This window comes from Camelus ferus, chromosome 3 (genome assembly GCF_009834535.1).
Source record: "Camelus ferus isolate YT-003-E chromosome 3, BCGSAC_Cfer_1.0, whole genome shotgun sequence".
Classification (NCBI taxonomy): Eukaryota; Metazoa; Chordata; class Mammalia; order Artiodactyla; family Camelidae; genus Camelus; species Camelus ferus.
The window spans coordinates 26,778,096-26,800,357 of NC_045698.1; the positions used below are offsets into that span (position 1 = coordinate 26,778,096).

At 44.4% G+C, this 22,262-nt stretch overlaps 2 protein-coding genes across 5 annotated transcripts in view; one reads left to right on the forward strand and one right to left on the reverse strand.

Annotated features, from left to right (window-relative positions):
* EGFLAM (EGF like, fibronectin type III and laminin G domains) overlaps positions 1-6,040 on the forward strand; it is a 161,899-nt gene extending 155,859 nt beyond the window's left edge. For 2 of the 3 annotated variants that reach the window (XM_032471204.1, XM_006185144.3), the window contains exons 22-23: positions 3,529-3,632; positions 4,447-4,936. In XM_032471204.1, the coding sequence (XP_032327095.1) occupies positions 3,529-3,632; positions 4,447-4,601 (259 nt within the window). In that variant the 3' untranslated portion in view covers positions 4,602-4,936. Of the gene's footprint in view, positions 1-3,528; positions 3,633-4,446 lie in introns of all 3 variants that reach the window. The other variant, XM_032471203.1, reaches the window with a different exon arrangement.
* An 8,808-nt stretch (positions 6,041-14,848) lies between these two features.
* LIFR (LIF receptor subunit alpha) overlaps positions 14,849-22,262 on the reverse strand; it is a 70,591-nt gene continuing 63,177 nt past the window's right edge. For both annotated transcript variants that reach the window (XM_032471215.1, XM_032471209.1), the window contains exon 20: positions 14,849-22,005. In XM_032471215.1, the coding sequence (XP_032327106.1) occupies positions 21,382-22,005 (624 nt within the window). In that variant the 3' untranslated portion in view covers positions 14,849-21,381. The remainder of the gene's footprint in view (positions 22,006-22,262) is intronic.

A 22,262-nucleotide genomic window follows, 5' to 3' on the forward strand; every position in this document is an offset into this window, starting at 1 on the left:
ACAATGATTTTGGTGAAGCCCCAGCTCTGACTTGCTAAAAAATGTCTTCCCATGGTGGATATTTACAGGCATGGTCTCAAATATATTCTAGAATATAAGTTAAAATGCTCATAATCCAATTCAATTCCAGGATTCTTCATACTATGTGGTTCTAAGTTCTTCATTTCTGTCTTACTCATCTATGAAAGGGCTCACACAGAAACATCCAAAGGAGTAGGAAATGTTTGACCACACCTGATTCTTATAACTCTCTTCCTGGGAACATCAGGGAATACCTGCTCTCAATTTCCTTGAATAGAAAAGGTCTATAGAACACGCAGACATTGTGGAAAGATTTTTAAACCCCCCAAATTGCTGCAGTTTGATTTATATGCATCAAGATCCACCCTGATGGGGATTCCAGGCACTTCCGAGACATCTAAGGAAACAGATGTTAAGTGACTTTCCCAAGACTGTACAACTGTTTGTGGGCAGAGCCAAGATTAGAATCCTAGATCACCCCAGCTGGGATTTCCAATGTTCTATTTTATTTTTTTTAATTTATTTTTTTTAGAAGCTACTTTATTCCCATCACATATGTATTATTTACATTCCAGTCTTTTTTTTTTAAGTTTTAAAACATTTGTAGAGTGTAGTTAGGTTTATTTATTTATTTTTCAACGGAGGTACTGGGGATTGAACTCAGGACCTCATGTATGCTAAACATGTGCTCTACCACTGAGCTACACCCTCCCCTCAGATGTCTTAAACGGATAAGGCAGGGGATGTTCCACCAGAAGAACTTCAGATGTCAGAGCATCAAGCTTGGCACCGTGAAGATGGTTTCGTAGACTTGGCTCTTACCATTGTTGTCATTAATATCTCTCCTAGTGGGTCTTTTGGTTGCAGTAAGGGCTGAACAGAAGGAACTGAGACCAGGAGCTGGATAGATAGGAGGATCCCAGCAGATACTGCAAATTGTGTTCCAGAGGAGCAGACGACCTGGAAGGGATGGTACAACCCATCTAAGCAGGAACTGGCTCAAAGCCCTGGACATAACTATGGCCAGAAGCTTTGGATGGATCCCTTAGTTCTCTGCAGCAGGCTCCAGGGTCTGAGACAGAGAAACTGATGAAAAGGAAACCTCCATGGGGAGCCTTGCTTTGTACATTGCCTTGCTCTGAGTAATCCCAGTCTTGCAGGCACCAATCCTAGCAGAAAGGAGAAAGCAAATCCTCATTTATTAAGCATCTTCAGGTTGCTGGGTATCTTACATACTTTATCTCAGTAAATATTCACAGGAACCTGGGTTTTATAATCTTTATTTTATGGATGAGAATGGTGATGACACTGATAACAGTAACAATGCACTCTTCTACCACTCTGTGTGGAGCAGGTGTGTGTGTCAGACTGCATGCTCTGTGCTCTGCACGCATAGTCTCTGATCTCCATAACAGCCTTGGAAGATGGGCATAGTTATCTCCATTTCAGGTGAGGATGCTGAAGTTCCACAGATTCACGTGTTTATACTATGAGCCATATACTATTCCAGGCACATGAGCTACACCCCTATTGAGTAATACCAGAATCCTTGCCTTGATGGTCTTGGATTCTAGTGAGAGACCACAGACAAGAAATAATGAACGTGATGAAGAAGTACGTTACTTATTATGTTAGAAGGTTATACCATGTTTTTTCCAACTATGAGATGCCATGATTGTAAGACGTAGCCTCATTTAAGAAATAAAAAAAATTTTTGAGAATTGATGAAATAAAGTGGGAAGAAATGGAATTTTTTAGGGTAATGGGGGAAAAAGTCAGAGCAGACAAGGCATTGCCCATCACAGCCTTTAGGTATGAGATTCTGAAAAAGCATATCCGAAATGGGGAGGCAGTGCGGTCTCAAGGGTGACAACAGAGCAGGAGAGATACCTCTAAAACCCATTGCGAGAAGACTTACTATCATCAAGAAGTGAGGTTTGAGCAACAAAATTTATATCATCACCCTTCTCCCCCCAGAAAAGGGGTAGAGCCAAAAACCTCTGGAAGGTGAATGAGGGGCTAAAAGCAGAACGATTGGCTTAAAATTTTACTTAAGTTTACTTGAGGAGTCAGACCCCAAGCCCCTTCTCTACTTCATGTAGCTGCCACACTGCCCTTTCCCTACCCATGGGAAAGTAGCGAAAGTCAATTCTCTGGAGAAAGTGAAGTAAGTGTCTCGGGAACAGGTGGCACTGGGTATAACTAAACACTGGACGACGCTGTCTACACTATCTCAGTTGATCCTGGGAACTATGGGAAAGGTCCTGTGTTGAATATTAAGAACCCCATAATTCTTCCCCCATGGAGATTCCAGAGTGCAGGAAGCCAGGTCTATACCCCACAGTAAGAAGAGGAGACACTCTGGGTATCCCCCAAGGACGGGATTGAGCGAATCCCGGCACAGACCACAAAAGCCACCCTGCACACAGAGCTTCCAGACTGCTGCTTCTGCTCAACCCTTAGCCATGAAGTGGCAGCCAGGGATCACTAGGCGCTTGAAAAAGTCTTCAGTATAATAGATGGATATTGGGACAATAGATGAAACAAAGCATCTTGGAGGAAACAGAATCTATGAGTGAAAAAAAGGATTAAGACTATTCATATCATTGGAGAGGTCACAGAGGCTATTAACCCAAGAAACAAGAACTGTTTGCTATTAAAAAGAAAAAAAGGAACATTAAGTAACCAGTAAAGAACTCATTAAAAAAAAAAAAAAGAAGAAGAAGAAGAAGCCTGTCTGGTTTTTGGAAACCATCTTTAAAAACGGCAAAGTCCCTGCCACAGATAAGCACCTCCACCCTGCTGTCCTCAGAGTCACTTTGGGTGATTCTGTGGGTCCTTTAGAAACTTCTAAGTCATTCCTTGACCTCCCCTAGAGTAACCGTCTGCCTGCAAAGACTGCTGCATTGGCTTCCCATTGTGCTTAGAATGACATCCAAACTCCCCAGGTGTCACCAGGTCACCACCACTCCTCCCCTTAAGTTCTTTCCTGGTTCCCTCTCACCTTCAAGACAAATTCTAATTAAACTCTTTCTGCCCTTCACCAGCAGCTTCCAGCTTCCTCTTTTACTCTGTTTCCACCTCCAGAACTCTCTCTGCTCAGTCTGTACCAAGCCCCTTGTGTCTTCTCTCTTTGTCGTTGCCACTTCTTGTTTGCATTAGCCTCCTCCTCACCTGACTTACCTACCCAGCCTTCAAAACACATCTCAGACGGTCTTTTTTTCAAAGCTTTCCCTGGGCGTCTCTCTCCAATGGAATTCCTCTGCCCCCCGGGCATTCTGCTGCCAGAAAGTGGTGACAACTGTTGTCATTTACAGTTTGATTTTTTGGTTTGCCTCAGGAATTCGGGTGAGGTTTTTGTTTTGTTTTGTTTTGTTTTTTTAGTTTGTTCCATTTTTGCAGCTCTATCTTTTAGTATAGTGCCTGGTGCTTAGTGAGGACTTGAATACATTTTAATTGAAATGAGTGATTGATTGAATGACGCTCCAAAAATGGTGGTTTTTACAGGGATGGCCAATCAGGAAAGATAACCGTGGATGACTACGGGGCCAGAACAGGCAAGTCACCTGGCATGATGAGGCAGCTCAACATCAACGGGGCTCTGTATGTGGGTAAGTGACCTTGACCTTGGAGCAAACCGAAATTATGCCAAGGCTTTTTCTTGTTGGTCCTCCCTTTGTCATGCTGGGGCTTCCCAAAGCTCTGCGCCTCACTGGATCAGGCAGATACTTGGAAATCAGGAAGCTCTCCACATACTCTGTTCTTCCATTTGCTGAACTTCTGACTCATGGCTGAGGGGTCAGGAAGCACTTAGATGCTTTTGTGCTGTGGACTGATCCACCAGGAAAACCCCGCTTTCCTTGTTTATAGAACAGGAGCCTGCTAAATATAGCTTCTCAAATTCTCCCTGAGGAAGGAGCATCTGTCTCTCCAACCCCTGTCGGAATTCGAATAAGTGGTACTTTTGTAAATAGCTTAGAACCCACTTGTGTAGACATGTAAACATGAAAAGATACCTCTCTCCATATGCTACTTCCTAAAAGTGAACTTCATAGAAAGCGTTCAACAGCATCACTGTATTTTCTTTTGGTTTAAGATGACCCTACCTTTAACTACATACTACATTTTGTTGACCTTACACAACATTTCAGAATTTACCAGGTACTATTTGGTTTGAAGTAGTCAAAGAGGTCAGAAATCACATAGGAGGCAAATATTTATAGGCTCTGGTTATGTATCAAATTGCTCCAAGTCAACATTTTCCTTCAAGAATAATTATAGATCAGATGTGATGTACTGAGTTCTGTGTACCACAGCCTTATTTATCCTGTCAGCCAAGGAATGCCTTGGTCAGTAGACATTTTAGTGTCCTAGAGAGACATCCTCCCCTCTGGCTCACCCCAACTCCCTCTTGCTTCCTGGCAGGTGGGATGAAGGAAATTGCTCTGCACACTAACAGGCAGTACATGCGAGGCCTCGTGGGCTGCATCTCTCATTTCACCCTGTCCACCGATTACCACATTTCCCTCGTGGAAGACGCCGTGGATGGGAAAAACATCAACACTTGTGGAGCCAAGTAACACCAGCTGGCCTTGCCCGAGGGACAGAGCCTTCTATCCTGAGCATCCCGGGGGCCCCAGGACCCTGCCTGATGCCACACACAGAGGCTCGGGGACCAGGTGTGCTTCCTCTCATCCAGGAGCAAGTACACCCTGATGCGAAACTAGGACCAAGACAGGAGTCTCTGTGTGGCCTTTCCTGCTGATACTCCACGGGCCAAACCCAACGGAATACTCTGTAGGCAGCATCGGATTTTGTCCATTGAATACATAGTGGCTGCCAGAGATCACTCATTGAGGCGAGTTTCCGAGCTTGTCTGCTGTAGCTCAATGACTGTGTTGTGATTCATAGTTCGGAAAAAAAAAAAAAAAAAAAAAAAGAGAGAGAGAGACCCAAATGGCAGTATTAAAGACCTTCTCTTCTCTCCTGACTCATGACACTCTTCCTGCCAGCAGAATGACTGTAAGACCTTGAACCTCGAATTTCTCACCTTGGCCCATGAATTATTAGGATTAACCCCTTCCCCTCCTCACTGGCTGATTCAATGTGCTCTGACTATTCCGTGAAAATAAGGATGAAGGGAGACTAGAGATAGAATCACAATTATCAACCTGCCCCCTAAAGCTGACCTTTAATGAGAAATCCCTACTTTTTATAATGTACGTCTAACAAAGTGGGCACCGTGATTTTCTAGCTGTCCTTTTGTATGTGTATATTTTTATAGCCACAGATTGTCCACACGGTATACTTTTTGCAAGTTTGGGTGGATGACCCTGAATTCTTTGCACACTTCCTAGGAATTTTCTCCCAAAGGAGACTGGTTTGGGGCCCTTTAGGGTGTCAGTGGAGCTGAGGAGGTAACTTGGGGTGGGCACCTTGGGGAGCTGACCATTCTCCCTTGGTTGTTGATGGCTCAGGGAGGTGAATATAAAGCTTCCAAAATAAGCCAATGAAGAGGCACATGTGTTACCAAAGTGGGTTTTAAGAGAGGGGGGATGTCTGTAGTAAACTTGAATAAAGGAGTTGAAGAAGGCTACAGCGCGCTCAGGAAGTCATTCGCCACGTCCAGAAATGGACCGAATACAGTCCGTGTTTTTCAGGCTGTGCTGGGGGTGCCCTCAGCCTGGATTGAGCATCTGGGCAAGAACTAGAGAAACGGGGCTGCTTGCTTCTGAGCCATCGGCTGTGCCCCTTTGCCAGTCATGCACATGAACCTAGGGACAGCTGGCCTGTTGGCAGATCCCCACGACAGGACTTGGAAAGGGAAGGGTGAGATGAACGCGGCCACCAAAGAGGAGGGAAACGGGATCCAGCTCACACAAGAGCCTATAATTAGTCCCGTCCTGACTCTCTTCTTGTGTGTGCAGCAGGTGTTCAGAGAAGACTTGGAGCTCTGTGCCAAGCACCTCTAGGCACATTAAGAGTTCTAGAAAATGAGTAAATAAATTAGAGATGGTCACCTTGGGCTTCAGCTTTCTGCCTCCTGTCTTTGGGACCCTTTGACAACCAGGATCCTTCCTCCCAGAACACTAACAGTAACAACAACAACAATAACAGTAATAATTCATCCTGTCCTACACAGGCCCCCTCGTGAGTGCAATGTACAGAAAGCTACGTGGTTGAAAGTGGATTTTACCACCTGCCCACCACCCTCACCTCCACATCAGTTCCTAGGGGACACCTCCGGCCAGGGCTTCCCGAGATCTAATGCAGGTGCTTTCACAACTCCAATTGATTCACATTTTGAATCAGTTACCTCCAGCCAAAAAAAGTCATTGTGATTTTAGCAAAATATCCCACTGAGCTGAAGCCAGAAGAGTTGTGTTGTGGATACAATGTCTTTCCCACATATGTTATCCAGAGAAAAACACAATCACCATGGGAGGTGGTGAGGGGGTGCCAGGAGGGTGTACTGGGATGGATGAGGGTGCTGACCCATTTTCCCCTTGTTGGGTTGCAGAAGGGGCTGGAAGGGGAGGGGTGACGCATGATAAAGTCAAGGTAGTAGAGATCCTGCCGGTGACAGGGCAGCACAGTAGGGGACCCAAGAGGAGCTGATCACATGGGAGGCTCAGTGTGGGAGAACAGGGTGAGGGACAGTATATCCCCAAGCTCTTTCCCCTTCTCAGTGGCCAAAAATCAGGAGACGTGGGATGAGTCTATAGCAGAGCTGGCTGTGAGGGTATAAACTTGTCCTGAAGCTGAGGGATGAGACGTGGGTTCAGATGGGCAGGCGGGCTGAGAACTCAGCCTGGTTTTGTGGGTCCCCCAGTTTCCTCTCCAAGTGTATCTGCTATCTATTGCTGCAGCAAAGCTGCATGACAAACAACCACAAAACCTCAGTTGCATACCACAAGAACGGTTCATTGCTTACATGCCTGGAGTGGGCACTCTGCTGATCCAGGCTGGGCTTGGTGGTTCTTCTGGTCTCGGTGGGACTCGTTCCCATGGGCTCCCATAGCATGGCCTCGGCTGGGTTGGTGAGGTAACTTGTGTCTGCTCCAGCCTCCTCCTGGAACCAGTGAGCTAGCCTGACATGCCCTTCACGCGACCACGGAGGAGGGTCAGGGCGCTGGAATCGCAGTAAAGGCCTTTTACAGCCTAGGTTTGGAACTGCCTCGTGTCACTGTTAGTCAAAGTCCACACATTCAAGAGATGAAGAAACAGACTGTACCTCCATCATGGGAGGAACTGCAGAGTCTCCTGGCACTGGGCATGGACACAGGGAGGGGGAAGCCAGGCCCGTGGGTGCCATCAATCCATCACAGCAGGTCCCGCGCTGTTGAGGGAAGTGGGGCAGCAGGACGAGGCGGCCCTGAGGTGGGTCATCGACAGGACCCTGGGGGTGGGACGAGGCCTGTGAGGTTGCGGTGACAGGGACGGACCTCCAGGGGGGCAGCCTCCGCCTCCTCCAGCCCTGCCTGCTGTGCCCATTGTCCCCCAGCTTCCATCTGTTGGCTGACACCTGGCAGCCATGTTGTCACTCTGAGGAGGGCCTGGCGGGGCAGGGGCTGTGCCATGGTCTGGGGGCAGCGGCTCTGCGGAGAGGCCTGTCGGAGAAGGCGGGCTGGGCTCTTGGCCAGAGGGAGAGTTTTGCAGAATAGCCAGTCCTGCAAAGTCGGAGCTCAATGCCACCCCTGTCCTGCCCAGGAAGGAAGTCATGAGGCATGGGTTCCTGAAAAGCTTTTATCCCACAGTCGGAATCTGAGAAAATTCCCCAGAACTTCCCACATGTTCTAAGCAAGGACGCTGGGCTGGGGTCACGGAGGGGGATGTTCTTGCTTTTCCTACCAAGACTGACTTTCACCACCTCCTCCATGTGTTTCCTCTAAGCCTGACAGCAGGATCCCCCAGGGGGTCTGTGGGATCTTCTTTGTCCCCACCCTGCTCCGGAGGCAGCCTGGTGACCTTCCACTCAGGCCCCACTCTGAACGGCTGCCCTGCTCTCCCGCCCTGCTCTCTGCCTTCCATTTCCGGCCCAGTCCTGTCTCCTGGCTCCTCTGACACAAACAGGCTCTCTGCTTTCCCCACACAAACGGCCCTGGTTCCAGAGTCACAGGGGCTTCCCTTCCGGCCGTCTCTCTGCTCCTTCCCTCCACCGCCCACCTCTCCTCCTCCCCCTGTGCAAGGAGCTGCCTCCTCCCTGAGTGGGAGGAAGCTCTCGGAAATGTGCCCGGAGCTGGCAGCCCCAGTGCTTTCCACTTGGAGGAAATGCTGCATTTTTCACCTTTAACCCAGAAAAATATAGTTCTCAGAAAGCTTGTTTTGAGCACTGAGAGTTCCCAAAGGAAGCAGAAGAGGGAGGAGGAGGGGCTCCCAGCCCCCCTCGGAGCTCTGACAGCCAGCCCCCTGCCCCCCAAGGCTGCTCGTCCCTGGGAGGGAGGCACCAAGGGGCGGCCTGCAGAGGCCACTGCCAGGGAGAGACAGGCAGGGAATTCCAGCTCCATGTGGGAAGACGAGTCACGCTTCAGGAGAGGGGCTGGAACCAAGCATCACTGCTTCCCACTCCCTTCCTGGCCTCTTCCAGTTCCAGCCCAGTCCAGGAACACAGTGTCCCTGCCCTTGAAGGTGGAGGTGCGGGGGGGAGATGTGTGCCCGGTGACACACAGCCCAGTCCCTTAGCGGACAAGGGTGTGTGCTTAGCTTGTCAAAGGCAGGAAAGAAAGGCTCCAAGACTACCATCCAGAGGGAGCCCAGGGGGCAGAGGGCTGCCAGCACAGAGAATCAGCATCCAAAATAAAGGTTTCTGCTGCTGTAACCCACTCCCAGGTAGTCACTTCCCAGGATGGAGAAGGGGGTCGTTCAGCTGCATCATAACTGGGTACTCCTACAGCACACACTAAAACCACCAGGGAAATAGAGGCGGCCCTGCCTTAGCCCTGCTGTGGCCGCAGAGTGTGAGGTCTGCAGGCATGTAAGCTGCTGGGTCCCGGTGGAAGTGACAGGCTGTCATTAGGAAGTTCCAGCTTATAGGTGGCTATATTCAGGCGGCAGAATGACTAACCCAGTTCAGCAGCATGGTCTGGCTGCTGAGAGAGGCCCTGTGAGTAACTGTGCTTCAACCTCACGTTCAAAGAATGTTCACATATTTGATCTCAACAACAGTTCCTCTTTGATGATGGCCAGAGCAGATGGGCAAGGCCAGTTTGACTCGGGGAGACAGAAGCTGGCCAGGAAGACCAAGTGACTTGCTTGTGGTCCTACCACAAGGACGCAACCACGGAGCTTCACTGGGGATCACATCTACCCCTTACCTGACCTCCGGGCAGATGCCCCGGGCCCTGGAGCCCAGGATTGCTCAGTGGCATTCTGGGGCTCCCTTGGGTTAGCTGTCAGTGGTAGGACAGTCTTGTGGGTGGGGAGGATTTGGGCAGAGGCCAGGTTCTCACAACAGCTCCAAGTCTGCCTGCTTCCAAAGCGCTCCTATCAGGAGGACTCTGGGCTGAACAAGCAGAGGCCAGAGCCACTCCATCCGAGTGGGATTCAGGGCCCCCAGCAGGCTGTGAGGTTGGGGCTTGAAGTCTTTTCTTCTCTCCAGCACTCCTGGGAGTTGCTGCAAGCTACTTCCAAGCAGCAGTGTGCTCGCCTGGACCCCTGCCCAGCCCTGGCCAAGCCAACGACTGCAAGAGACAGGCATGCAGCAGACAGAACTCCGTCTCCCCTCCTCTCCTGCCTGCCTTTGCTGAGACAGCTTTGTCCTAGAAAGCGCAGGGCTCCCAGGAGCACGCACTTTTTCCTGGAAAGGTGCACGAGGAGCTCTGTCTCTCAGCCTCTGGGATGAGCTTGCTGCCTTTCTCTGTTTTCCAAAGGCACAGAGATCTTCAAACATGTGGTATGGCCTCCCCCTGTGTCCCAGTGGCCCACCTCCAAGCAAGGGCCCAGCCTGGGGCTATGGCCTCCTTGGATTGCCAGGTGCTAAGGGGCTGCACCTCTGACTTGGCCAAAAGAGGACCTGGATGGGAGTGTCTGTGAGAAGGAAGGCCAGGGCAGTGCCAGGAGTTTGCTCATCTGCATTTATTTAGAAACAAGTGACAGGGGCCAGGCTGGGGACGGGCAGTGGGAGGCCCTGGCAGGAAGTTGACTGAAGGTGAGCAGAGACAGAGTGAAGGGACCAGCTTCCCAGAGGGCGGTGGGGGTGGGGGTGGGGCTACAGGCCTGCGGCCTGGTGACCTCCCCACCCCGGTGGCAGGCATCCTGTGTTCTCACTGAACTTAGGGCTCAAAGGGCAACTGTGGGGAGGGTGGACATGACATGGGGGTCCCTGTCCAATAGAGCAGAAAATGCACCCACTGCTTGTTCAGGACACATTGTCAGAACCTCAGAAATAAAATAAAGCTGCTTGGTCTCCTGGTCCAGCCCCTCAGACAGGGCTGGGGAGGTAGAGTGACTTGCCCAGGGTTGGGGCCTTGGTCACTGTCACCGGATTGCCTCTGGCTGGGAAGACTGAAGCCCTCAGACTTTGTCTGGAGGCTTTAGGGGTGTTAGGATGGAGGGCGGGGATGCAGAATGACTTTCTGGGTCCTCCTCACAGGCACTGCCCTCCCCCTGCCCCGCCACAGGCTCTCACTATGTGCGGAACCACCCAGATAAGATGCAGGTGAGACTTTAAAAGGAGAGAGAAGCCTGTTCCTCCAACCGGTGTCAGCCAGGGCTGTGAGGTCACTGGAGGCTTGGGCCCTCTTAAACCCACTGGGCACCTGCTTCTTCAAAGCCAGCAGGAGACTGTCTTTCCAAAGGGCCCTGCTGCTCTTGTAAGAGCTCTCCTGATTAGGTGAGGCCCACCCTGGATAGCCTCCCTTTCTACTAACACGAAGAGAGTTGACGAGAAACCTAATCGTGGGAGTGACTTCCTGTCATAAGCACAGGTCCGGCCGCACTCCAGGGGATGGGATTGTACCAGGTGTGTGTACCCAGGTCTCAGGGCCATCTGAAATCCTGCCTGTCCCAACCCTCACCTACTCCGACTCCCAGTCTCTCCCTACTCCAGATGAGAGATTTCACCAGAGACCAGCTTTGTTTTCTTAAAGTGCACTTTGTGTCACATGCTGTCCCATCTAAAGAATGCATCACAGTTCACTACTTCCCCAATGAGTCAAATCAAGACTCCTAGGATAAGAGAATTTCTGTTCCCAGAGAACTTAAAAATCTTTCTAAATCCCTACTTACATACTTCAATCTTGTTTCCCCTGGGTCCTGGGACCCTTCACCAATGACTAGGGACCCAGCACAGAGTTCAGTGGATGCTGTGGGTACCCTAGGACTGAGGAAGTTGAGCCGGGCAGCTGCTGTGTCCAGTGACCACTCAGCCAGAGCCCTGAGCAGTCCCCACCCCGAGCTCCTGCCGGCCACCCCATTGTCTTAGGGGAAACGGCATGTGAGCAGGAGAACTCTGCATTAGATCAATATGTTCACTAGTCTGTTGGCGGTGAAGACGGCACTTTACCACCTAGGAAAGGTGGTGTGGGAGTCCTCCAATGGCACCTAGTGTGAATTCAAGTGTCGCTCCTTAGTCCCAAACAAATCAGGGCCAAACATCTTCGCCTGCCTTTCAATGTTATCCATTATTTGATGGAAAGTGAACTGTACAAATGTCCAGAATGCTGAATTAAAGAATTCATCCATATGATAGAATTTTCTATATCCATGGAAGAATAATGTCATATAAATATTCTATTGACAGGCAAACATTTTCAAAATATGTTAAATTTTGAAATCAAGTTTCAAACTAGAATACTTAATATAATCCTTTTTATATATGCATACATATACATGTATATATACATATGAAATATATGTAAATGTAATTACATACATATTTGCATAGGAAAAATGTCTGAGAGGACAAAAAGTAAAATGCTAAAAATAGCTAATGGTGCATAAAAAGAGTGTATGAATTTTTCTCTTTTTCCTTATATTTTCCAGTTTTTGATCAGTGAGCTGTAGTATTTTACTGTTTTGTCCACCCAGAATATCACCTTCTTCTCTTTTCCTCCTCCTCCAATAGCTACGTAATATTTATGAAAGTAACTTTGAACAGAACCTCTGGACCAGTGATGAACATGTGACACAGGCCAGGCCAGAGTTCTCTCTGGGAGGAGGGACCCCTTCTCCTCTATGTGCATAAGGCTGTTAACTTGGAGGATCATGGAACCAGGAGCCCAGCTCTCTGGCCCAGAGAAGAAAGTTTTGGCTACAGAGAACAGATATGTGTCAGTTCTGGGTGAAGGAGGAGACTAAAGCCCAGTGTCACCTGCAGCAAGTTCCAGGGCTTACCTACCCACAAAGTAAATGCCTAGCAGATCGGGAGATGGGATACGGACTGTCTCCTGGAGAAGCAGATATGTGACTGGGGGAAGAGAGGTAGGAATACGAGCAAATCCCTTGGTCATGCCCCTTGCCATTTGGAAGGATATAGAGAACTTGACCTAGAGAAAGAGATATATTTCAAAGCAGGAAGAGGTGGGGAGTGGGGAGTGGGTGGGAGAAGGGCTCTAAGCTGTTGTCACTTCAGCTAATGCCCATTTATCTCCTACATGCTTTTGTCAAAGAGATAAGAGGATGAAGGCACATTTCCTTTGAGGGAGAACAAAGGGTAACGCATTCAGCAACAAGAGCATCTACCACGAACAGCATCTTCCCCAGGCGGACCTGGGAAGCCTCCTTCCTCTTCCGAGGCATTCACATTCCACGAGGTCTGCTCTGTCTTTCCATCCTTGGAGACCATGTCACAGGCTGGCCACCTCTCTGTAAGACAACATATTTCTAATATCCAGAGACACACATTCAACCACTTTTTTATTTTTTCAAGGCACAATTATTTGAAGAACATTTATTGAGCACTAGTGACGTGGCAGATACATCGCTAAGCTCTGTAGGTGCAGCAGTGACTAAGACGTGCTTCAATTCCTACTATCAGATGAAGCCTTAGGATTGTGCTCAGACCACAGAGGGGTTGCTGCTGGACAGGCAGACAGCAGGTTTCCTGGGATGCTGGAAAAGACCTCTGCGAGCAGCATCTTCTCAACTGAGACCCAAGGCTGGAAGACATTACCCACGTGAAGAAAGGTGAGGACCGCAGCACTGGGCCACATGGGCAGAGACCCCGTGCTTTACCTGCAGACCTTCTGCTGGGTAACTCCCCTCTGGGTACCTGAGAGATGTCACCTCTGGGGCATCTAAACCAGTTTTAAGGCATTTACACCTTTCAGGCACTGGTCAGAAAGTCTAAGGTTTTCCCGAGGTTTCTCAAGGGTTAGAGACACGTGTAATCATCTGACCTCTATTCTGTTGGGAACGTTATGTACACTCTCTGGAATCCCCACAGTTATGTAAAGGCAGGTTATCAAGACCCACAGTTTAGAGCTGAGGAGAATGAGAATGCGGTTAAGTCAGTTCTCCAGGGTGGCCCAGGTAGTCAGTGCTGAAACTGGATAAAATCATCTCGAGTTTAATCCCAAATCAGTGTAAGACATCTCGTTACTTCAGCCTCGCTGGTTCTCGCAGACTGAATAAGCACTTTTAATTCAATTCTACTATTAGTCACTCTAGGGGAAGGGTAATGGGTCAAATTTATAGGCCATTCAAAACTAATTCCTACATAGGCCTTTTGTAATGAACTTGAGTTTGTAAGCTAACAGTTTAGTTTAAGGTTAAATATGATACATTAAAAAAAAAGATGATTCATTCAAACATCTCTATTTCTCTTTCCCCTAATAATTACATCATTCCTCTTTTTGACCCTTTCAAAGTTCCTGGGGTTGATGGCGCTATACATTTTGGCTCAAGAACTTACCATCTGGGAAACTAGTTATGCACTGAGATCTCCCTGAAGGACAGACCACATGTATGAGCTCTTTCAGTACTTAAATACTAACACGTGTTTAACAATTAATTTAAGATTGGTCTACAGTTTCTTCAGGTTAAATATAGGCCCATTCATAACATAACAGTTGTTACTCTGGATAAGTGTAGGCTACATAAGACTAAAGACTTAATTTCTCCCCTTATGAAATTCTATTTAAGATCACTTCATACTTCAAAATTACTGAGGTTTTTCTTAGACTCACAGACACAGAATACAAACTTGTGGTTGCCAAAGGGGCAGGGGGTGGGAAAAGATAGACTGGGATTTCAAAATTGTAGAATAGATAAACAAGATTATACTGTATAGCACAGGGAAATATATACAAGATCTTATGGTAGCTCACAGAGAAAAAAATGTGACAATGAATATATACATGTTCATATATAACTGAAAAATTGTGCTCTACACTGAAATTTGACACAACATTGTAAAGTGATTATAAATCAATAAAAAATGTTAAAATCAATAATAACTTAAAAAATCACTGAGGTTTTTCTGAATCAATGACCCATATTTCCAAATTGAGTAACTTGATGATAGAATTTGGATATATTTCTAGAGTCTTCAGAAATGTTTACCTTCAGAGGAAATAAATTAAAAAAACATACTCTAGGGACCAGTATTTATTTAGTATTTGTTTTATAATGTTGGGTTCCCACTAGTTGGTATTTTTATGGTAACTTTGCTGGTAATGGAAGTTAATGGCACATATGGAAGGTTATATCAATGGCATAGTAATGTATAAAAATTCAGTCACAGCCCTTATGTGGCTGCTTCATAATCACTGTAATTCTTATGAGATAGAATCAAATTATTAACAACCAAGCAGAAGCCACTTTTCCTAAGTGCTTAAAGCAGGAGCTAAAAAAAAAAAAAAAAGAGTAATGCCCAAATCTGTCAGTATTAAGTTGTAAGAAAATATATTTATTTTTTTCCATGACAATACTATGATAAAATTGTTAAATACATGCATGTTTTAAAAACAAACATAAGTAACATCTTCAGAGTTAACAGCCGAGCATACTAGTTTTACATTTAAGGTGTCTTAGTAATAGGTTACTTATAGTCTATGTTCTTGCTATAACCATGTTTCCCAAAAGATATGGAAACTAAATTCTGAAATTATACAATGATATAAAATGTCCAAATTTTCCCTTCTAACAGCAACATAATCTCCAAATTTTCACAAGGCAGAAAATACTTCAGCTGTCATCTCTGTAAATGGAGTTGTTTTATTCCACATTAAACTCAGAATTCTGTGAATCAGACTGAATCAGACAAATATACTGCAATCTATAATTTACTTCCTGTATGTGTATATTTAAATGTTTCCTGATATGATTAAGCATGATTTTAGGTATAGAACATCACAGCTGATCATTCAGGTTTTTTGGGTTTTTTTAAGTCTGTAGTGGTAACATTTCAAGAAATGAAAAAGGAAACAGTTTTGGATCTGCAGTTTCTCCCTATCTTTCAGCGACATCTGCACACACCTGACCAAACGAAAATTAGTAAACAGTTACTAGTATTTATAAAAAACTGTAAATATTGAACATATAACATCCCTTTAAAAAAACACTCATTCTACAAACAACCTTATAAAAGACAAAAACTTATATCTGTTCACAGTATGTGTGTTTTGTAAACAGTAATTCACTATAATGCAATTTGAAAGTAAAAAATAATTTCCTAGCATTATAAGGACTTCTGACTGGTGGCCAGCTGATGAAAGAGAAGAAAAGATAATACATTCCTACTAGGAAAGAAAGTTGAGGGTTTTAAAATGACTTTACCTTTGAACATACATTGAAGGTGGCACCATCTCAAATTTAGGATGTCTTTCTATCCAGGCCAATCTTTTTCAAACAATTCTGAATTGAAATGTATTTAAGAAAAAGCCTTGCTCCTTTTGGACAAAATAATCGGATAAAACAAGTCCCAGGGTGTCATATAATACCTACACTTTCACAACAGTGAACGGAATAGGGTTTCTTTTTGTGATGTAGTCATAACGTAGTCACATTTTCCCAAACATTATGTTGGAAGGAAAAAATTAAACAGAAAGATATATCATAAATAATGGAGAAAAGTATTGGAAATCAAACTGGAAACAGAGTATTTTAAAAAAATTTTTTTATGAAAATCATTATTCAGTATTGTTTCCTATGATCAACTACAAAAATACTGATCCTAAGGTTAAACCTAACAGTTAACTTGTCCATATTTTAATGAAAACTGTATTACCACCTAGAAATCTTTTTATCTTTTATAATATACCACTGGAACGCTTAGGAAAAAAAGTAAGTTCAGAAACCGAAAGTCACCTATTTAAAATGAGTATTTCTAAAGGAAAGTACATTTTAAATGTGTAAAGAAATTCAGCACATTTCAGTGAGCCATTCAATTAGGTATACAAAGTATTTTTGGCTTCAGTGCAGCATAAGGCCTATGTTGTTAGTTTTGTTTATTTGCTTTAAAGTTCTCATTGGCTACCGCAAAGGCTATCTTAGAAGATAAATGAAAATGTAATAAAAATCAGTTTCCTTGTCAATTAAACATCTCCCCCTCATTCACATCTCTAGGTTTTCAGGGTATTCAGTTATAGCAACCAAAAAAGGAATATAAGTTACTACTGTTTTGTATTTGGTTAATGTTCAATCAGTTACAGTTTACTTATTTAAGAGCTTTTGAATTTATTGTTTCTATGGTTCTTCAGCTAGGCAGCTGCACATAAAAATATTCAGAGGGTTTCCCTCTTAAAAGACTATTTTCAATTTTCATAAAAATGTTGCACAGTTAGAATTTGTCTTGCACAGGCACATTCTCTCTGTAACATGGACACTTATAATCCAAAATATTAACATTCTTAATATGGGGAGAAAACAAGTACCACTCATGGTTAAAAATAACAGAATCCTGTCATAACTCAAGATCATAATTGTAAGGGTTTGGATATATTCAAATCACATTCCCTGAAATTTTACCATACACAATAAGGCTGGATATATCAATTAGCTGATTGTTGTCCTTAATCCCCCATTAACAACATTAAAAATAGTTCACCTGTATTATAATTAGCATGAATATCATCATGTAATAGTTAAGACAAAAGTACTAATTGAAAAGGAATAAAAAATCTTACCACCCTATCGAAACAAGAAGTTTAAATATTAACAGCCCTGGTACACAATCTATGAAGGTATAAATAGATCAAATTCAAAACAAGTCATTCCCAATGCTACCCGAAGGTCATGTCTATAAGATGCATTTCCAGGAAGTTTAGCCACAAATCATTTTCTTCTGTGAAAGATTTTCTTCTGGGTATGAAAAATAAGATGGGCAGGGTACCAAGAAACTTTGTTTCAGCAGGAAATGCCAGTTTGAAATAGTTTATCAAGAACAGGACTGTCTGTACTAGTCCATTAAGCTCACACATCAATGTGTTGTTGGTCTGCTAGAACACATACGGGTTGGTACAAATATGTCCCAAGTTGTGTACCCATCAAATAAAAAGATACTGTGAACACTTAAAATTAGGTTGGAGTAAGATACCCAGTGGTACTTTCACATGAGTCTTTTCCAAGTTTTCACTCACACTGTGGAGTCGCTTCTACAGTAGAGTTGAACCTTCCAGCCAACAGTCTCAGATCTACACAAGCTAGATGTAAATGTGTACCACCCTTCAGGAAAACTCTGCCACTAAAACACTGACTGACCGTCCACAATGTGCCTAGTCTTTGTAATTAGCTAATGATCCCACATTTGACTTTTGAGATGCCCAATTTTATACTTTCAAAAGAAGAAAACAAGGCATTTTATAAAAGATACGCACATTTCAACATGGTTCAAAACAGAAAACAGCAAAAATTACTTCAGAGTAAATAGAAAAAAAAGTTTTATCAGATTATGTGCCTGAACAGTAGAAAAATGTGTGATAACATTTTCTGCATATTGACATGTTAGGGAGTACTTTAATTTCTAAATACCATAAAACTAACTCCAAATTCCTTTTGGAAGAAAATGTTCCCTAGTATCCTTCACTAAACTACATGTAATTATTCAAACATAGAAAGGACTGTCATGTTCTTTAAATATGGACGGCATAAAGGCAATTAAGAATTCACAGGATTAATTTCCAACAAGAATACAAGTTGCATGGAGTTTTAAGAATGTGACTTTTACCACAGTTTCCGAAAGTGCAACAGGACGAGATGTTCTAAGTGCAATCCTTCAGATCCATGAGCCGTGAAAGCAATGCTGGTATGGAAAATGAGGTTGATACTTCTGCCCTTAAACTTTTCCATGAATGGCTGCCTCTGTGTCTAAGCTGCGGGAACAAAGCACCTCTACCATCTAAGCACGTAAACACACGACTCAACTATCCTGATACGGGGGCCCAGGCTTCTACAGGGTCAGCACACTGAAGACTTCCATCGCATATGGGTGCCAATCCATGCAATACATAATCTACGAGGTCTATCTAATGTCAAAAGCCTAGCTAAGTCTTCCAAGAATATTGTCATATTAAATATTGTTTACTTAAGATGGACACTCACAAGAGAAACGCAGTCACAATGACCACCAGAATCCCCGTTCCTCAGAAGGGAAGATTGATTTGAAATGGCTGATGAGTGAACTGGCTTTAAGAGATGTGAAAACATGTCCTTTACACAGTACCATTCAACAGACATAATGGGATATGATGCTAGTTCAGACATTAAGAATTTTCTAACCAATGATTGGGTTTTAGCAGAAAAAGAGGGGTTTCCCAATTATTTTCCCAGTTAGGAAGGGCTGGAGGAAACACTTAAAGCCCCCTCCACCCCCAACTCTTCTAAGCAGTTTAGTTAGCCCTCCCCTGGGAAGAAATGCTAATCCGACTGGACAGAGCAAGCCTTCTTTTCACAGGTGCACATGGTCCCACTACTGACAAACAGTGCACATTTATCAGGGTCTCCAGGGCCACAATATGGACCGGATATGGGACAGAGGGTGTTTTCTCTCTCCCCTGCCCCCTCCTCTCTCTCTGTCCCCCTGTGCCCAGGTGGAGTGGGGGCTGGGGAGGTAATAATTTCCCATCTACACAGTAGGTCTGGCTGTCTTCAATTTAATGGGAAAACACAAGGAAATCTGTTCTGACCTCAGACTTAAACCACATTTTTCAAATATGCTACAAGTTATAAGGAGCCTGCCCAGACTGATAGAGCAGTTCTGTTTCTCATTAACCTACTGATTGATCCCTGTGGACCGATCTCCAGAGGCAAGGGACAGGGGAGCTGCACTCTGAATCTTTTTCATAAAGAAAGAGTGGTGAAGTCTTGGATGGAGTGAAAGGACCCAAGAGCCCCAGTGATATTCAACATTAGCCAAACAAATGAGTCGTACAGGTTAGACAGGGCACTGGATCTAGATGGTCACAGCTGAAATGCACATGCATTCATAACAGAGATCAAACAATCTCTTCTGGCCTTATTATCTCAAGGTGGTGGAGTTTAGATCAATAAACGCTACCTTAGCCAACACTTATCCTAAAGAGATGAAGTACAGGACCAGTGAGTTTTGATGGGGAGAAAGGCACAAGTTGGGGTGAGAGGGGTGTGGTCATGACAAACTTCGGCAGGGAGAGAAGGCAGCCCCAGGTCTCGGTGTCTGGGAACTGTCTAGAGGTGGCTCTGGTTTGATACAGTTTTCACTGCTGAAGATTTCTATGAGCTATGATGTAGTTCTACTACACTGTGTGTATACATAATTGACTGTATTTCACTCTACATGTCCATATACCAGGAAGCTCAGGAATTTAGCTGAAACCTAGCAATTAAAAATCAGGATTCACTGAGAGAGTACCTAAATAGATTTTTGTCCTTTTTCATCCTTGTTGTGGCTTTTTTCCACAACATGGTTTTTATAATGATACATTATGAACTAGGAAAAAAAAACCGATCCATTATGTGCAAACACATTACAGAAATTCAGACAATTGAGAAAGGCATAGCTTGACTTATTCAGATCTTTCAAATTTTCACGTTACTTTTGCCTTACCTCTTAAAGGACGAAATACATAGACAACCCGAGGGCAGGGAAAATGTAAGATACACTTTAGAGTTTTTCATTCTGCTTTTCCAAGAACCACATTCATTCTAGACATCGCTTATGAAAACCAGGGGTAGCAGAGGATGCTGTGAAGACACAACTCTGGACAGCTCCCAAAGCAACTGCTGCACCTTGAATACAGGTATGCCCATCGCCTCAAATCAGTTTCATGACACTTCATATAAAATAGCCCTTGAGTATCTGTCCCTGTAAGAAGCATTATCTTTTCAGTTTTATATTTAAAAATGTGAGGACTGAATCAAATAGTCTGGACGGATGATCATTTAAGAGGGAGGAACTGCTAAGACGCACAGGAACACCTGCTATGAGGTGTCAAAGATCGTCACTGCCTGGGCAGCCGGGGCTCAGAGTGCGGTCTTCTCAGGAGGAACTGAAGCCAATCAGAACTACAGAGACAGCTAATGCTGCCAGATATTGCTTAGTAGTTGTCTCAAATAGTAAGTCACTGGGATTATATATGTTTATGAATAATACTTAGTTTCTTCATATATTTATTAAACTGACACTGTGTCACTGAAAAAATTTCTTAAAAACTTAAGATCGATAGTCTTAGAAGTTTAAGTTTTAAATATTAGGGCAACCTAATTAGGGAAGCTAGCATAAAAGCTAAAAAGTAATGAAACGGTTTGAAAAAGCTACCAAAGCAAGAAAGCATGATTCTGATTTGGGCTGGTCAGTGTCACACTCGTTTTCCAAGTTTGTACCCCTGAGAAAACTGTTTGCTAACCATTATACAGTAGGCACAGAAATCAGTATACTTTATCAAACAAAACAGTAAATAGCTGTTACTACATTAAAAATTATACCAACTTTCTTAAATGTTGCAGGGACAGAGAATAATGTCAAAGCTTTGAAATTTGTGTTTGGTTTTCATCTAGAATGGAGCAAATGCCAAATAAACATCATTGTTTCTCTGATATTTTTCGCCCTTGCCTGCAAATCTGTTTGCAATTCCATAAAGTATATGCATGAGAAAACCTGACGGTGGACAACAGAATACAGTTACTGCAGGATTTGTTTCGCAGGTATGGACTGGGCAGTATTCATTACTGAATGCTTCTTGAAGGTAGATCGACGGGAGAATTTTTTGCCTTGAATCAAAAATAAGCTCCAAATCATGAGATGTGTGGACTGAATTTCTGAGTTACTGTACTTTGGCTTTTAGACTAAAGCATTAAAAGCACATTAACACTTGCAGTGTAACTTGCGCGAGTGAAGTCCACCTCAATACTTCACAGGATCCCTCCCAGACACCCAGTGATGACAAGAGCTTAATGAGATGGCAGACTGAAGTGATGGGTGGGGGAGGCGGAAACAGGACACTGTTAATCGTTTGGTTTGTTCTGAAAAAAGTTTGTGAAGGACCACCCTCCTCCACTGGACTTAGGGGACTCTTCATCTTTAGGAGGAATCAGAAATTGTCGGGAGTTAATGGAGCATGGACTTCCAAAAGAGACAATCTCACTGCTACTGTCTGTGGACCTAGGTGAGTCTGGAGATACTAAGTTCCAAGTATTTACATTCGCCTGAGGTCGGTAACCTGCAGTTTTATCTAAGTCGTCCTCTGCAGCTAGATCTTCCACAGTGGAAGTAACGGGGAGGTGCATCTGTGGCTTATAGCCTGCCCCTCCAACAGGGTCATTTTCTGGTTCTTCCTCTGGCTTTGCCTGAGGCTGATACATGGACTGGATGTCAATGTAAATGACTTGTGAGGCCCCTCCAGCTTCATCAGCTCCAGGGTTGGCTATCTCTTCCTCAATGACTGGTGGACAATAGGATACAACCACATGGTTTTCGGGTTCCACATCAGAGCTATCTTCTGGACGCTCAGCTACTGCAGAAATTATTTCTGTATCTTCTGTTTTAGGAACCATGGATCGCGTTTCCAGAACCTCGACATTATTTGGGGTACAACGATTCATTTCCAATGTTTTAAGAGCACTGCTTCCCTAGGAATAAATTTAAAACAGGGATTAGGGATGGCACGAAAAGCTGCTGCAGCGCCCTTCCTACGAAAAGCAGCATTATCTTTAATTTTTTTTCACAGCTCTACTATTCTGTAGTGCATACTAGAGCAAAGTTACTTTGTTCTTTCTACATATCAACATTTTCCTTGCTCTTAATAGTAGTGGGAAAAAAGCCATGTGCAAACAATTTAAAATGAATAATTTCAGGCGTTCAGCAGATGTTAAAGCATTGCTATTTT